The sequence below is a fragment of the Haliaeetus albicilla genome, chromosome 2, assembly GCF_947461875.1.
Source record: "Haliaeetus albicilla chromosome 2, bHalAlb1.1, whole genome shotgun sequence".
Lineage (NCBI taxonomy): Eukaryota > Metazoa > Chordata > Aves > Accipitriformes > Accipitridae > Haliaeetus > Haliaeetus albicilla.
Genome location: NC_091484.1, coordinates 53,117,000 through 53,135,447, shown reverse-complemented (window position 1 = coordinate 53,135,447; position 18,448 = coordinate 53,117,000). Strand labels below are relative to the sequence as shown.

General features: G+C 42.3%; 1 protein-coding gene across 7 annotated transcripts in view; it reads left to right on the top strand.

The window, feature by feature from the left end:
• DYNC1I1 (dynein cytoplasmic 1 intermediate chain 1) overlaps positions 1-18,448 on the top strand; it is a 199,750-nt gene that overhangs the window by 91,573 nt on the left and 89,729 nt on the right. For all 7 annotated transcript variants that reach the window (XM_069774712.1, XM_069774727.1, XM_069774704.1 and 4 more), the window contains one exon: positions 18,221-18,310. In XM_069774712.1, the coding sequence (XP_069630813.1) occupies positions 18,221-18,310 (90 nt within the window). The remainder of the gene's footprint in view (positions 1-18,220; positions 18,311-18,448) is intronic.

The following is an 18,448-nucleotide window of genomic DNA, read 5'->3' as shown; positions in this document are numbered from 1 at the left end:
TTTGAGAGTGAAAAGATTTTCTTGTGAAATTTCCAGTGTACTTTCAGAAGAAAAAAATAGATGTTGGAATTAAGTCCTCTAAACTTTGGAGAGACGTCTGAACTCTGGGATAGTCACCAAAACCAGACTTAAAAAAATAAAGAAGAGCATTAAAATGCAATGAATGTTTATGAAAGTGGCAAGATTGACATCTGTGGAGATCAAACATCTCTGCTTAAGAACGGAGCTGTTGGCAGCATAGGTTCAGTTGGGGCTGGGCTGAGGTAGTTCTTTTCCTCAAATGAACTGTGTGTGCCCTGTGTCCACAACCTTTTAATTCTTCCGTTTTGCTGAAGGTACACTCTAAAAAAGTCTCAGTATTCCCAGTTTAGAGTGTTAGAAATGCCTAGCTGGTGGATTTTATCATTTACATCAGTGGAAATTGTGATTTTGTTATCGATTTCCATTCCCCTTTACTCATGCCTTTGCCAAAACAGGTGATTGAGTTTTATTTTGGTGTCATTCCTCCCAGAAGTCAACTGGTACAATACACATGATGGCTGGGTAGTTTCACCTCTCAGTCTGACCTCTGGTGATCTACACCCATGGCTTCTTCTCCCCACATATGTGGGTGTCTCTTGGAGCCATCTACCCCTAAAATCACAGTTCTACCATCCAAAGCGCTTCATAGATGCACCTAAACTTTTGTAGAGAAAGCTTGCCTCTAAAAATAAAAGGCTAATTCAAGATCTTGTCCTTTTTCTGAGACAGCCAACCCATGTGTCAGCTACTGGAAACACCTGTCCCTTAAGCTTGGAGAGAGAGACTCAGCTCTTCACCCCATTTCATTGCAGTCCTCTACTGGAAATAGATTATGGACCACTTTAATAATTGCTTTCTTTTGTTTGTTTGTTTTCAGTTAATAGGTAAAAACAGAAACATTCTAAACCAAGTTCAAAGGGAACGTGGTCATCTCTATTTCCCCATCCAGGAGAAAAGGGGTAAAATCTGTTTCGAGTTTAGCTATCAATCTAGAAGTAAATTGAATTAAATACGAAAATGTTTGAAAGCCGAGTTGTATTTCATTCCAACTGCACTGCTGATTTAAATGGGGTGGTGGAAGGGGGAAAGGGCTTAAATATTCAGCATTTTTATGATTAAGTATCCCTTGTGCCCCCACCACACCTCCTCTGAAAACAAAACACAAAGCATGTTTGGAACAGCTCGTTACTGCTATGCTTCAAGGCCCCGATGCCTGTTCTATTAAAGCATAGCCCAAAGCAAGGTGAAGTGCTGAGCTGCACCAGTGCATATTAGCACTGTCTGTTTGAATGTGCATGTGTATGCTTGCACATGCACATTAGACCTTGTACAAACATATCACAAGAGCCAGAGCCCGTGCTTTATATGCGTTATAGTGGACTTCCAAGGCAAATGAAGGAAAAGAAAAAAATGTTTCCCGAATTAAAAAGCATGTTAGTGGAAGCAAATGCCATTTGAAGGATCGGTAGGCAGAAGGAGAATAATCCTATTTAGAGTTTTCCACGGTCAGGGAAAGAAAGCAAGTCTGGCCTTTAATTCTGAATTCCATAAGCAGGACAGGGAGGGAAGTGTATCTCTGGTATATATTTCATGTAAGGATTTTGTACTCTACAAGTGGTCTGTGTCACTAATTTGTATAGAATATTCTTTGGTCCTTACAGTGTTAGGCAGGCTCAGCAGGGCGACTGATATACCAGTTGAAACGAGAAAAATGACATGCATAGAGATGAAGGCTGCTATTCACCAACATGTAACAAAAGGAAATAGTATGAATAAGCATGTTCATATTCAGCATACCCAGGAAGTTTTGCATTAACACGAAAGCTGCCATCATCCTGGTGTAGTCTTCGGGCAGTGGTACTGGTTCAAAACCCAGCAGATCTTACTCGCATTCCTGGTGCTAAAGACTTTGATTTGGTCACCTACACAGCCTTTTGTGTAAGGTATCAGATCAAAATACAGAGCCCTGGTTTCAATTCTCAGCTCTGACACTTGGGTTATGTCTTTCTGTTGTCATGAGGGTTCACAGTTTGAGCCTCTGCTGAATGCCTTGGTGCTCCGTATTGCCTGACTGTTGACTTGCAGTCTGGCACAACTGGGAGCCAGCTGTGGAGAAACTCAGTTGGGTGGGAACACAGCAAGACACTGATCTGAGCTCAAGTCTCACCTCCACAAGCGGGATGGATGTAACTGGTTGAAGCCACATGGCACAGCAAATGTGAGCAGACATCCAGACATGGCTAAATAGGAAAGGGTCAACACATCCTGAACTGGGGATTTGTGAAGTGGGAAATGATGAACAGACAGGACAGACAAAGCATTAGGCCAAATGCTGAGGCATGGACTGAATTGTATGAAGGTCCAGCTGAAGGTAACACGGGGGCCTGTGAATACTGCTGCAGCAAACACTACAGGAGGGAGCTGGGGTAGTAGTAATATTTAGGTGCCGTTGAGGAAACTTAATCTCCTTAATATTTGTAAAGACCTCTGGAGCGCACTATCTGCTAGGTTAAACTGCACTGATTTTGCATCCTTTTATATGGGAAGACATGTATTTTTAACATTAAATCTGCTGCATGTTTAAATGAGACATGCTTTACAATGTAATTAAGAAACCCTTCTTTCTGCACAATTGTCAGCTCGCACTTTTCCCACTTTGCTAATGCCTTCAATGCACAAAAGCCATGAAGAAAATCTTTCCGTGACATGATGGCATTACCAGCTCTTTTCAAGTGGGAGGACTGTACTCCTACACAGCAGATTTTCCCTGTGTTGTGGTATTCATGCAGCAAAGAGCTGTACTTCTGAAGGGTTTCTTGTTTAAGCTCTTTCATGCTTCTTGCCTTGGAGACTTCTTTTAGACTTGTAGCCAAAAGGAGGTCAGGAAGTGCTCCGTGCTGCAGCTTCTTTTTCTGTATATGTTTCTATGTGGTTCTCCACAGATCCATGGAATACATTCCCTTCCATCTCTCTCCCTTTCAGAGTAGTTTATGTTTCATTATTTGCAGATGGAAAAATGACAACTTGACAAACAGGGGAGGATCTTTTTATTTAAATCACCGTCTTCTTTCAGGCTCCCATGTAATGCAATGGGGTGATACTGAGAATGCAAAAACCGATCGGATTTTATTTGCCCAGTGCGTGAAAAAATGCACTTCCATGCACATTTCCATGTGAGTTTATTTTTAGCTGTCATTCTGCTGATGGAATTTGACCATCTTTGTGACTTTCCAATTTGGCCAAACTACTGATGCCTTTACTGACTTTGATTTTAGGGGGCTGAGTTTGGCTTCATAAAGTCAGTATTTTCATCTCTTTTGTACTTCTTTTTTCATTGCTAAGCACACAGAGTAACAACCAGGGATAAATTAAATATTGAAAAAGCCACTAGGAATTCAGCAGCCCGAATCATCCCATCTAACCCAAGACACACAAGCTCCATTCCCCAGTTTTGTTTATTCTTTTCCTACCACGATTTACAGCCAAAACACACTAGCTGTGCTCGCTCCTCATATCCCAATCACAAAACCAGGAAAGACTTTCTTGAACTGAGCAGCACTGTTAAGCCCTTGTCTAACAGTTTCAGATTCATTTAACTGTGAGCACAAAGTTAATCAAGTTTCACAAAGATCTGGGTGTGATCCCAGTCATGTTAGTAGGAGCTCTGAAAAGTGGTAGAGTTTGAGGGCAAAGTCCTGCCTGCTGTTTGTGCCAAGCTTCTTCTCTTGTACTTCTTTCCCTGCTATTACATTTCAGTGCTGTGGGGGAAAGCACTGAGAGCATGAGGTCGTCAGGCAGAACTGATTCAAAATCTTTCAGCAGCAAAACTGAGTGCTGGGGAAGGATGGAGCAGGCTCAGGGAAGAGCTGGCCTCAGAGTGAAGTGATCAGCTCAGGGAACTGAAGATGGGCGCCAGCTGGCATTGGTCAGCTATTACTCCTCCATCTTCCACCTTCGCTGGGCTGCTCATGTGAGAGGGCAGTGCTTCCACTTTCGTCCCCGTGAGTGCAGGGCCATTGACTGGCGTGCTTTGCTACCCAACTGGGTGATCTTCTCGTGCCTAATGCCAGCCTATTCTGTAATGGTGTAATCAGGAGCAGCAAGGCCATAGCTGCACCATAGCAGTGGGGTTGGCAGAGCTGAGCTCAGGGGGTATTAATCAAAGAGGACATCCTTCTCCCTTTATGCACTACTGGCCCTTCAGCACAGTGGATGGTCTGACCACTGCATTGACTATTTCATTTTTCATTTGTGTCCACAGTAAGAGATGTAGTACACACAGAGGTCTCTTCTAGCATCCCCGTTTTCTAGCATAGCAACTGAGCTTTGAAGTGACTTGTGTTCATGAAAGCAAGCAATTACTTCATAGCAGCGTATACTGTCATGAGTCTCTACTAAGAGCCAGGAGCAAACCCCTAAACTTTCCTGTATCCTATGTTACTGGAATAGGTGATTTTACAGAAATCGATGTCATGGAATCAAAGCAAAATGCTTCTTTTTTGTCCGTGTTTTGCTCTGAATCATGGTTGTTACTGCAGTATAACAAGAGTTCTGCTGTTATCTTCCACCTTCTCCCCCCAAATATCAACCCATAAAAAAACCTGTCTGGATTTTAGCCACCTGGTTATCGTTAGTTTCTTATTTTAAAATAGCTTTCAAAATAGATCAGACATTACACCGTTAAAAACAATTTTCCCTGTAGGTATTGGATATCAGACAGGGCTTGTAGTAATAACTGATGGGTATCTAGAATAATCTTCAGTATGGACTGAGACTACAAAGATCTGTCAATCACTGCATTTAAGTTTAAACACAGATGATTTGAATTCGTGTTAACAGCATGAGGAAGTCAAAAAGATGGAATGGTGCTGTTGGAGAAAAGATGATAGGATTACCTCTGCTGTTAGCCTTTCCTGCTACTTGTTTGAGATACTAAATCAAGGTGAAGTTTATGAAAAAGCCTACAACGGGGGTTTCTAACTCTTCATTCCTGCTGGGATTTTCCTATTATAAATCTGCTGTCAGAAATAAGTGCTCTACTTGTGGCTTAATTTTATGCAGGCACAAACACCTTGGTTCAACACATTTTGCCAGAGACAATCTTGACTGTCTTAATGCAACAGAGTCCTCATTAACAGGGACCTGTGAAAAAGAAAAATGCACACATGCTCTTTTGTCGTTGGTCATTCATGAGCAATCCGATGAAAACTGAAATAAAACATAAATCCTGAGGTGGTGTGGAGCCGGTGTGGAGACATGAGTGTTTGAATCACACAAGTTATGTGAATTATCCATCTTGAAGAACATTACACTCCACCTTTTGAATGAAGTTTCATTAATGTGGTGGAAAGCTCACAGTTTCTATTTGTTCTGCTGCGGCTGCTGAATTTAGCACTACCCCCAGTGCTTACCCCCAAAGCAAACACCTCTGTTTCGGTGATTTTTCCTTTTTTTATCCAACTATATAACAGTACAGGCGACTAAGACAATGGTTTCGGAGAGGCTTGTCAGACTTGCTTGGGCAGTTCTTTCTCCATGCAAGGGCCATCAAGACAGCTTGGTAGTACTTTGCTGGCTTCATAATGCTTTTGTCACATTCATTTGGAGTTCTGCATGCAAAAAAAAAGTCAGGATCAGGCCTCAAAAGTGGTAAATGCCCATTTGCATATTTCCTCCAAATATTGGCACTGTCTGGTGTACTGGGCTGTGTTTCAAATGTGCACTTAGTAGATTTGTCCCTGGTGTCTGTTATCTTGTTCTCAGGACATAAATGTGAAATTTGCCTTCAGGCACTCAGCACTGGAAGCATGACTTTAAGTTTGTCCCGCCTAAAAGACACTATTAACCTGAAGTTGTAGGAGAGGGAATCTCAGATCACGGGAAAAGAGATCTTGTCATTACTGTGATGAAAGACATCCTTATCCCCAACCTAGTGTGTGCTTCTGTGTTGCTTTAATATCAGAATTTAAAATCCCCACTCAACTAAGGCTGAATCCCTTAGGCAGTGACAGCATTAAAGTCAGGCCCAGAAGGAATCCCTTCTTCATGCAGTGCTGTGAAATTTCAAATTTCAAAATATAATTTTGTTCCAGGTTGAAAGAAGATTCTAATGTACTGAAATGCCACCTGAAGTAAAATTTTGTCTTATTTTCCTGTCTGGTCACTCAACACATGTATGTTTTAACAAAACCAAAATCTTTTCATTTTGATTTGCTTCATCTCATATTTTAAAATAGTCTAAAAGTAAAAAATATAAGAAGTACTTTTTAATGGAAAGCCCCCCCAAATCCATTCAGAAAATGTGAAAACAAGCCATTTTGATATTGCCAGAACTGTCTCTTCATCTTGCTTTCTTTAATATCCCCCCACCCCTTCCACAAGGAAAGTGGTACCATTTTGCAAAAGACTAAGCTTTTACGGAGCTGCACCTTTTTGATGGAATATGGCTCCAGTGTTGCTGGCTTTTGTGATCGGCTGTAGATGGAATAGTCAACTGATGAAATATAGTATGCTTTGAATTATCTCAGCAAAACGCTTCACTTGCAGTAAAATCATTGGCATGTATGCACATTGTGTTTCCTTAGATCAGGATGACAACCTCATTGCTGGCTGGCTTGTGGCATCCCAAGTTAACACGTGTAAACTTTGCAGCTGTGAGCTGTGTTGTAACCAAAAGGAGATGTAGGGGCTGAAGCCAGCAACTTCTTTCTTTTCTTTTCCTGTAAAAAAAAAAAAGGTCCGTGTAAAGATGCTTCTTCAAGTGAAGGACTATGAGGCAGCATAAGCCAGTTTATTTTCTCTCCAGTTTCATGTGGTTCTTCTGACTTAATGCCCCTGTCTGTAGCTGAGAGCTCCCGAAAGCTGGCTGAGGGGAGGGTCTTTACAGTGTTTCAGGAGAAAAAGGAGGATTTTGTTTTACAGGCAGCCTATTGTACAGTGCTTCAAAGCATCCATTTTCCAAAGTGTGACAGATGTAAAGTAGCCACAGAAATGGTTTTCCTGATGAATCTGAACTGTGAAGTCGGAAAAGGGAAGGATATTCCAGTGAGCGGTTGTGGTGCAGTTTAATCTTCCCATGTACGCCAACTGCAGATGCAGTATGCCTGTTTAGACATCTGAAGCTGCTGAAGTCTGTTGAGCTTAAGCACAGAAAAACATACCTGATCCTCCAAGCTGCAGCGGAGAAGCTGGGTTTTAACCATAGCAATTGGGAACTTGGTGGGGCAGGGGCTGGTTTTTAGTTTTTTTTTAATTAGTGTCTTACAACCCAAGTTCTCAGGAAGACCTTGAAGTGTTCATCTGAGAATCCAAATCAGAGGGCATTTCCGTGTCTAACAGGTATCTGCAGGTGGGTATGGCTCTCGGCGTGCACAAACCCCCGGATTGCAAGTAGGGGATTTTTGATATCTGCCTCAGGAAGACCGATGCCAGGGAGGCTGGAGAGGGGCCAGGAGGAAGGAAGAGGCCTTCCTGGGGAGGGGGGGGAGACTTCGTAGCGTGACCCCCAGCAGAACTGGGGTGGGAACAGCGGGAGCGGAGGCGAGGGGCAGCGGGGCGCAGCGGCTGCGGAGGCAGGGAGGGGAAGGCGAGGGTCAGGGCGGGGGGCGGGGGGCAGGGGGGCTCCCAGCAGTGGGGACAGCAGCGCCCGGAGCTGGGCGCTCGCCGGGCAGGTTGCAACAAGCTGCTGGGGGAAACCGGCTTGTGTTTTTTGACAGCTGGTTTGACATAACGAAGGCTGAGCCCTGATCACATGCCCTGGGGGAGGCAGCGGCTGAAGTATCAGCCTCGGAATCAGGAGACCGGGGTTTTATTCCATCGTCTGCAGCTATCTCAGGAGTGAGTTTGGGCGAGCAGCTGATGTGCTTGTGCCTTGGTTTCCCCGCCGCCAAAAGGTTTTGCTCACCTTGATACCCCCGAAACTGAGACACTGGAAGAGGAAGCCTCTACTCTCCCAGCGTGGTAGGACAAAAGCACTGAAATTAAAATATGGCAAGTTCAAAACTGTCAGAGGGAATTCCTTTTTCGCACACGCTGATGCAAATCGGGGCTGACACCAGTGACTAAGGTGAACTGGCGTCAGTGGGAAACAGAATTAAGTGGGGTCTGTTCAGTGCCCATATAAGTAATAAGCACACACTCATAGGGACATGATCCAGCTATTCTTCTGTAGTTTAATTTTTTAATAAAACAATTTTTTGTCTGCCTTTTTAAAGACAAATGTTGAAATGAACCTTTGCTCATGTAAAATGCATTTGCCATATGACTAATGGTTATTTTTAAAGCGCTGAGCAAAGTGTATGCATGTGTGTGTCAGGGAGACAAACAGAGGGAGTCTTTGTGTATTTGCTGTGGTAATTGTTTATGAATATAGTTGTTTTTTCCAATTATCCTTGTAATACATCAGCATTCTTGTCTCCGTTTCCCTCTGTTGAGGTTTGTGTATAAATGTAGAGATTTATGCTGTCAGATATTTCAGTTACAAAAGCATATGCTACATCTTAAGCATTGATTTTTATTCATAAAGTGTCATAGAACAAAGAGAGAGAGAGATTCGTGGAAAAGATGGAGTTAAAAGTTAAACCATGGTCATGCAAACAACTATGTGGCCATACGGCTAATTTCAGGGCCTTGGACTGAAATGTTATTTCATATCCAAAAAATAAAGGAGAAACTCTGAAAGGCCAGAACTCATGCTAATGCCTGCAGGAGAAGTTAAGGCCAGAATCAGGGCTGGAGAATTTGACCTAAAGCACATTAGTGTGGCTTCACAGAAGGAGACACAGTATGGAAGTGGAGAATTAATTTCTTCCACAATAGCAAGATTTTGTAATCTTGCTCAAGCAAAAGCATGGTGGAAAATAGGAGAGGTGGCCTGGGGAGTATAAAGTCATTGGCACTTGGAATAAATGAGTCTACGAGTGAAGTCCTAGCCCCTATATGTCAGCAGTAAAAGTCACACAGAATTGGCTTGGTCTACATTATACTTAAGGTTTTAAGTAGCTCGTGCCCAGCTAAGGCAACCGTCTTCTGTGATTGACCTCCAAATCAGGCACTGTGTATATGCCAGATACATCATCTGTGTGAATGTCTGTGTGTGTGTGTTTAATATGAAAGCAGCTTTTGTTTTACAATTGCTCCTAGTTCCATAGGTTGTGGGGACTGGTTTTCATTAACATACTTGGGCTTTTGTGATTTAACACTATTACATGATCTGAGTGTTTGAAAATGACTTGAGCAGGCCCAATCCACAAAGCCTGCCACGCGTCTCGGTGCCCTTTCCCAGGGCAGGAGTCATTTCACACTGCTGGCACGATGTGATTTCTTCCAGCAGCACAGCAGGAAGAAATCCTTACAGGTTTCAGAGGTTGTGAAAACCTGCATGGTTTAGCAACCCCTTCTTCATCCACAGAAACGAAGGGTCTCCGTCGCTTTCTTCCTCAAGGATAACACTACCACGGTTATACTGTAGCAGGATATTTTAAATTTATGCTATTTGGTTTCGGAGCTAGAGGTCTGTAAATACTGCAGTAAGGCTTCTGCTGTTCAATCATTATTTCATGTTGGCATTTTTATTGGAAGGCCCAACCATGGCCAAGAAAAGGAAACTTCTTTGCTTTTCTTTTTGTGTTACATCTTCCAACTGGAATATTCTCAAGCACAATAGAACTGAACATGAGCTTTTGGGAGGGAGGAAGAGGAGAAAAGGGAATCGGCTAGAAGAGATGATGACTCCAGTGGGGTACTCTGCACTTTAGTTCTCTGGGGACTGCATAATGCTTTCAACCAGTGTGATGTTGCAACAGTCCAAAAGAGGAAAGAAGAATCCATGTCTGGTCTAGACTGACCAGAAACTAAAACTGAGGGACACTTTGAATTCTGAGACTCTCACCACAACTGAAAACTGTGCTCAGGCCAAGTAACTGGAAAATCAGTTTCTTGAGTTAGAGAAATGCTTCCCTGAAGAATCGGAGGCAGCTTTCCATTTTAATTGGTAGAGAAATTATTATATTCTGAAGCACTGATTCTAACACTTGAACCAGTGCAAAGGTTTGCAATCAGGGCTGTGAAGAGATTTGGATAGTTTCATATGGAGCTTAGTGAAATGCTATAGTAAAACAAATTTTTCTGTGACATTTTCTTGCCATTTGGATGTGATAGTCTATCATTTGTCACAGGATGGAAAAATAAGATGTCTTCATAATGTACCAAAAAGAAGTCTGACTGCAAACACAAGTCAGGAAGAGGAAAAGGGACTGCAGCTGAGTGGTGAAACCCTAGATTAGGAGATGGTTATGAGAAATCATATACCAGGAGTCCTGAGAATCCCCCGACCAGGAGTAATTGAATGCGGTAATTGTTAAGGAGAGCTTTAAAAAGAAATGTTGAGTAAAAAATTACTTACAGGGTGCTTGTTTTAAGAGGGAAGTGTAGTAAATTTCAGGACAAATTTTTAAGTGGCAATAGTACAGGCACAGCCTATGCTGTAGGCAAAACAAATTTTCTGAACTAAATGACTCCTCTCAGTCAGCCAGGCTACAGTGTTTGTTTTTAAGGTGAAATATGTATTTATTTCCTTCATTGCACCGGTACAAGGACAGCTGAAGCCCGAGAGGAGGACTCTAGGGATCTGGTCATAATGTCTGGCAATACCACCTGCTCCTTATGGGATGAGGGGTGAAGCTCTGCAGAGATTTGCATTGCAAACAAGGGATGGGATCAGAAAACCCTTCTTAGATGTGGCAGAAATATGCAAGTAGTACTTCATTTTGCAAGAAACAAGAAAACTTAGGGCTTTTTCTCTTAGTCCCGCACTTTTAAAACTGGTGTATTATTACTAGTCTATTTGCTGTGGAAGATGTTAGGCTAAATATGTTAATTCCAGGGAAAAGTGCCCTGCAATCTTCTGGATTAAAGTGATATATGTGTCAAACATTATATTCTTTTATGATTAATTTTTAAAACAATATTTTCTTCAAAAAGATTCAGTCAATACACCTGAGTCTGGTAAAAGTAATGTGACTCATACAGCCTGTATTTTATCAATATGTGAAGCCTGTCTTCTACAAGTGTACCACAGCACTTCAAAATAACAAAAAATCAAGGGAGTTTGAAGATGCTAGGCAGTCTGCTCTTGTACTGCTGTGATTTATTCTTGCTCTTGCAGAACTGCAGTCAAAGAATATACAGACAGACCATTTTCTTCAGATGATTAAAAAACGTACAGGTAGAAAGTGAAGGAGGAATGTCACATGCTTCTGTTCAAGTCTTTTAGGTGCTATGGCCATAAGATAGTTCCAGACATTCATTCATCCAATTTTACCCTTGTTTTTCCTAATGTTCTGTTTTCATCTGATGGCCATTAGAAAGCATGACTTCTCTGTACTTCTTCATAAGGACAGATGATGTGTTGGGAGTGTGCCGTATCAGGGATGGGGAACTCTAGAAGGATGACCTGGAGCTTTTTAATGTTCCTGCAATGCACATTTAAGTATCCTTCTGGGTAGGGGGCAGAGGTACCTTGCAGGCATATGCTTCTTGCATGCAGATATGCTTGCAAGCTCAGGCTCACATGAAATTCTCATCTGAATTTTGTTGCCTGTTGCACAGAGCTTAGGCCAATATCTGTTCACCTCTGAGTTTTTTTCAGTATTCAGCACTGAGTAGTCTTCCCTGCTCTGGCTAACTGAAATACATTTTAGGAGGCAGCTGCCTATGGCCAAGAAGAGCCTGCATGCAAGAATATTTCCATCTGGGATGACTAACATGTGCCCAGTGTACGTCCAGTCTCACATCCCACTCTGCAAACAAAATCCACAGATGAATTAATTCTCTTCTTGCTTCAAAGGGCAGTCAAAAGATGAAAGTGAAAAGTTGGACATATTTCAAAAAATTACATTATATGAAAAATAGGTCATTCAGCCAGATTGCGAATCATAGATTTTCAAAAATGTGAAATGTCAAGCAGTCCTATTTGAAAAAATATGTGTTCCCTTGCTTGCTGCATATTTTGCTAGTGATGGAAAGAACATATTCAAAAAGGAAAGAGTGTTTTAACTCCTTCCTAGGATAATGCCAACAATATTCAACTTGTTTGATTCAGGCTTATGTCAATATAAACACAGTGCATTTGTCCTTGCTTAGTTTGTAATTCTTTCCTAACAGAAACATCAAAATTAATTTGAACAGTTGTAAATATAAAAGTGATACAACAATTTCTGGTATTTCATAGTTGCATATATCAAGTCTGCTTCTGGTGAAGACACTTGATTTTACTGAATGTGTCATATGCACGGCTGATCCTTCTCATGCACTGAAGGAATGTTGATGCTGATATAAAACCCCATATAATAACCCACTGGCTTCTCATATATCAGTGATTCAGGCAATAAAATATATAATTGTGATGCTAATTAAATTGCTATTTTAAAGATATGTCTTTAATAAAGGGATTGTTTGTACCTACCCAGAATTAAAAACAGAGCTCTTGGTCTAACTCAGTATAGCTGTCAATACTAAAAACAATACACAGAAGCTGCAACTTCTTAGCTAGTCTCAGAGGTGCAGGTCTGAGGAGGTGTAAATCCTCCACCCAAGAAAAATACACAACATGCTGCCTGCTGTTTAACTGGTGGTACATATATTAGCAGAGCAGAGGCCTATAATTACATAACCCCCCCCCATTAGCTATTTAGTAAACTATTTGAGCAGTACCAGTGCTAACTGCCTAAAACTGACAATCCAAAACTCAGACAACCAACAAAGAAAATGTTGACCCAAGCAAAACAGTATTCATCTCAAGAATTAAAACCCTAAGCCAGTGTCATGTGCAGTCCTCTCAGATGTAATTATTGTATCCTAGTTTGTCCTGAATGTGCCCGGTATGTTTTTATATGCTGTAAAAATAAATACAGTGATTTAAAACCCTGCAAAGTTCAAGTAGGTAATAAATAGTTCAGCTCTGTAGAAATGCAGGGTCTGACTTTCTGAGATCATCTGTGCTCTCTGTGAACATTTGATCCAGTTCAACACATCTGGGCATTTCTTCTGCAGGTGCCAGGGAGTTAGCCATGTATTTACAGGGCTTTCCCCTCCATTTACTGCGATTGCAAAGTGGTGATCTATCCTCATGGAGGCTAAGGCAAAGGCCAGGCATAGAGCAGGCTCATTGGAGCTAGTAGTTGAGCAACACTCGAAAATTAGTAGTTTACACAGAGATTAAACAAAACCAGGTTTGTAGGAAGAAGTCATACTTTTTTATTAGAGCAGCTTCTATAGTTGGAAAAAACAGGCAAGTTTTTAGACAGACAAGACCACTTCTGGTCTGGAACAGAAGCAGGAGTGTTCAAAGCTAAGTACAAGCTGAGAAAAATTGCTCTGCTTTTACTTCATCATGTTAAACAAAGCACTGTTAGGACTGATTGGCCACCTCCCAGAGCCTGGAGAGTCATCAAGCTTTGAGTTAAGAAGAAACGGTATTTGGTCCTGCTATGTCAGTCTATATTAATCCCACATAAGGCTCCACCAGCTTCAGCAGACAAACATCTTTAACCTAAGCATTTAATGATCATTTCCATTGAGGAATTGTTTGTTTACGGTAAAAGGCAGGGTCGCCTTAGTGGGAAGGACTCTAGGCTGAAACTCTGAAGCCAACCCTCTATTCTTCACTCAGCTGCTGGTCTACCGAGTGATCTACAGTGAGTGGGTCTATCTGTGAGCTTCTGCGTGGTAAATGGGCATAACAAAACTGGCCTCTTTGCAAAGTCCTTTGAGATCTACAAAGGAGAAGTGTTACACAGCAGCTATACACTTCTTCATTACTAGCTCTTTTTCATGTGGTTCCTTTAATAGACATTTGGGTTCTGATTTAGATCTTCTGAACAGGGTGTAACACTACTGGTGTTAGTAACAACTCTGTGTTTGCCAAATGTGACTAGAAGACTCCTACATCTGTGATGTAAGCAGTTAAAAAGTTACTTCTTTAAACTTCCCAATGTCAGATATGCTCTTAAATAGGGAAAGGCTATCTGTGTTCAGAAACTACAGGATTGTCTTCATCTCCCTGGACGATTACTGCAATGGCACATCCAATCTGAGCAGGCACATGTGGAAACAAATAACCCTGTAGACACTCACAGATTCTCCAGTAGATGTACCATAAATGTTATCTTTTTCACACTCAAGTAAAACACAGGAAAATTAATGCCAAAGCACTTCCCATTATTCTGTAATGGATGTGTATGTGCACAGTCAAATGTACAAATGCATAACCATACTTAGGCACAACAGCAAATGTATGTGCTATGAAAATGTGTAAGTATGCATACATTGACATTAAATAGTGTGCAATAGCAAAAAACACAAAAAAAGCAAATAAACATTCAGGATGCAAAGCCAAGCAACATTGGCTATTCCAGAATGCAGGTTTCCTGGGCGTCCTTAATTAGCCCTTTTTAATATGTATGATGATACAGTTTTAATTGCATGATAACATATAGGGTTTTTTTTCCGTAACGGATTCTTGTTTCAGTCAGTCAATGGGGAGGCAGTTTTTTAACCATTCTGGTTTTTATCTTCTTCCATTCGGTGCTCTGGCCTCAGATCTTGTGTTAATGCACGTGGTCTAAGTGTTACACTGAACACAGAAAAGATTAATCCCCTTCCAAGCTTTTGTTTCCCTGTTGCTCCCGTGACAGCATCTTAATATGCCCCAAATCCTGATGAACGTATCTCTGCAACACATCTGTGCAGGCTGAGAATACTATTATCTTCCCAGTATTATTGCCATCATGCAAAAGCACTGAAGCACTGGGGGAAGACAGGACAAAAACATCAGAATAACTTTCAGTGAAAGCTGAAAAAGAGAGATGTGGGAGCTTTCGCATGCATAGCGTTTCCCTAGCACTTTCTCCACTCTCAGCACTTCTGCATTTCAGGCCCCAGGTGTCTCTTGTTGAGCACCCAGAAAATGAGGCCAAGCACTCAAGAGGGAGGAAATTCCAGAATGATGTCATCATTCCCTACACATGGGGAGGGGGAAGGAGCTAATCGTGCCCAGGCAATCCAAATTCTGGCATTTGCTAACATTTTAGCATTTGGGTCACAATCCTATCATTCTTTTAGCTGAGTTTTTCTGTGTATGTGTATACATTTCTCTGTAAATAAATAAGGACATCTCAACTGTGTCTTATCTGCTAAAAGCTCTTGCAGCGCCTTCTCAGTAAAACTAATTTATTCATGTTTGTGCCCTTGGAAAAAGGCATGGCATGTGTTGTAATAACCTTTACTTATTTTTCCTGCTGCAATTAAAACTAGAGAAATCTAAGGAAACTTGTTTTTGATTGTTCCCAGAAGAGGAAGGAAGGGAAGTGAAGAAGATCTACCTTAATAGGTGCTGAAGTATCAATACATCCCCCTGCTCCAGCTGCGCCTCAGCCATTCATTCCTACTCTGCTTTAGAAGCAGGAATGGGCTATAAGCAGGCAAACAATTTGACACCCAAAATCAGTGGGATCGAGGACTTCTAGGGGACAGGGATAAATTTGCTTCACTTCAGTCTGAAAACCCACTACTAAATCTCAAATTCTACATTTGCTACATCATCCCTATCCATTACCAAATTACAAGTGAGGCATTAGAAAGCATAGCATGCTGCCTTAAAAATCCCAAGATTTTTAATTAAGTATTGGTTTATTTTTTGTTTGCTGCCTGCAAGTTTTCTCAAAGCCTTCCCTTTCTGAAACTTCCCTGCACAAGCTGACAGGTTGGAAACAGGTTAAAAATGGAAGCTGAAATCCATATGTAAACAGCTGGCTCCAAGAGCTGGTGCTCTAGGGAACGAAAACTTGTAATGCAAGACTCACAAAACTCTTGTGGGAGCTGGCTTCATTAGGTATCTACCATAAGCGTGTCTGTGTGCATATATCTGTACACCATTGCGATCCTATCTGTGTGTGCATATGTACCTGAGGTTAGCAGAGTATTCACTCCCTGCTGCGCCCGTCACTCCTCTCTCTTCTCACACTTCTCATCAGTTCTTTGAAACTGGGCGTGCCTCTCTCCTTCATACATCCCCGTCTCCGCTAGTGCCGCAGACTGGTGGCAGAAGGACCTTTTCTTACCCCTCCTGTGTGTGTACAGCAGGAGAGCTTTTCTCTGCTGACTGCGTCAGATGTTATCTGTCTTTCAGCCAGTGGACACAGCAATGTATTTACCCTGCCAAACTGAAACGCCCTGGCTTGCTCTCTAAAAGCTCTTCTCTATGGCCCTTCTATATAGAGTACCTAGGGAAACATAATTGTCAAGTGAGGCATCAAAAGGAGGCATCGTGAATACCCTGCCTTTTCCCCACTCCAAGCTTCGTGGTCTGAAAAATCCCTGATAAAGGGGTGGCATTTATTAGCAGTGCTTTTAATTCTGGAAATGCCTCCCCATCCATACTGGATTCCTCCTCCCTTCCCAGCCTGGGGAGCACATGGTTATCCCTCCTCCCTGATGGCTGGGGAGCTGAGCTTTCCTCTTCTCCTTGCTGCAGTTGCTAGCAGTAGGGGGAGCGATGGCAGATCTTATGCCAAGATTTCCTCGTTTTCCCAAGAGGGAAAAGCATATCTGCCCATGCTGAGACACTTCCTTACGGTACGTGGCTAAGCCATGCTCTCCAGCCAAGATGTCAGCTAGCAACCTGCGCTCTGTGGGCTTCTGGGGGGAGAAGTCCTAGGGTAGGCAACATGGTGGGAATAGTATGGTGCCTATTACATTACTGAAAACAAAATACAGCTGCATGTTACTGTTAGCTGAATGCAACCTGTCAGCACCAACATCTCCCCAGGAAGCCAGGACTGATTGCAGCCAACCTTTGCAGGAGAAGGTGCCAGTAGCTGAGGAGTTGGAGAAGCATGACATGTTGCCTCCTGCCCGCTTCCAGGCCGTGTTAAGGCGGCAGTGTTAAATCAGGGAGTGTGCCTGGAGAAGCACCATGTAACAAGAAACTGTGTGGTGACAGGCAGATTGCTCAGAATGCCCTGAAGGAACTGCAGCGGTTTTGCTGATGGCCGAATGCCCTGGGTCTGGGACAACATGCATTCTCTCATGCGACGGACTGACCCAGGACACCAGTGGTGCTTGCTATGCCTTGATGGTACATCAAGCTCCAGAATCACTCCAGAATAATTCCTCCGTAGCCCACAGATTTGCTCATCCTAACTGTTAATTACTGTAACTCACTCTTTTAGGACCAGGTCTATTTTCAGTCTTTGTAGTTCACTGAATCCAGAAGGCTGAGCATCCGTACCCTCTCATGAGTGTGAGTGGGTTGGGTGCCGGCCCTGGGCACTAGAGAATGAATCATGTTGCTGTAGCTGGGAAGAAGTAATGAGGGTTAGGTAGGCTTTGAGCCATTTTGGTGCATCACTGTCTCTCCAGCTCTGCTGTATTATGTTTTGGTCTGGACAATCGGAACCCTTGTAAGTTCAGACGGACATCAAGGAAAGGAATGAATGGTTTGCCTTCCTGAATAAAATGAGAACATGTGAATGTGGGAAGAGAGGGGAAGGGGGAGAGGCATTTGCATAGGTCAGGAAAGGTCATTAAAACATCTGGCAGTAGTAACTGACATGTGTCAAATTTTAGTGTTCATTAAATTTGTATTAATGCAAGAATGGTTCTTAAGCTCCAAATGCCACTACTGGTTGCCATGTTCCCCCAGTTGATGGTGATGACTTTTCAGAACTGTACCATGCTTGTTTGCTTGCTAGTGGCATCTGACCTGAGGTCAGATTTCTATTTAACCCCTTCCTGTAGGTCAAAAGACAAATTAATCTGGTGAGAATTGAATTGGAAATGAGGTGCCTGGATAGCAGGTGTCCCAACCGTAGAATAGCTGCCAGGCTGAAACATGTTTGCATCTGTTCTTATACCATCCAAGAAGTCATCTCCGAGGTCAGGGAGATATTCAGCCGACATCTGAGATGGGAAGTTGCCACAGGGAGCGCAAGTGGCAGGTGCCCTGTGTTAGCAGATTATCTTGCAGTCTGGGGGGAAGCGTCTGAGAGTGTCACTCTGAGTATAAATGTAGACATTTCCATTTATTGTGCACTTTGCTTTACCTGTGTTTACTACCAGTTTATAATTGTAAAGAACATACACAATTTCCATCCCCCTTGAAGAGGAGACTCTCACAAATCTTTTTCTTCCTTTTTTTTAGAGGATGAAGATGATGAAGAGATGGTGGAGCCAAAAGCACAGGATGACTTGGAGACGGAAAATCAAGACCAGAAGCAGGAAGTGAAAGAAGGTACTTAAAAAATGAAAAGGATTTTGTTACAGCTTTAAAGGACTGAATCCTGCAAGTAGTTATTCTCATAGGTAGTCTCCATTACTGAGAACACTGTGAAATCAAAACAGTCACCAGTTTTATTGATTCAAAACCATA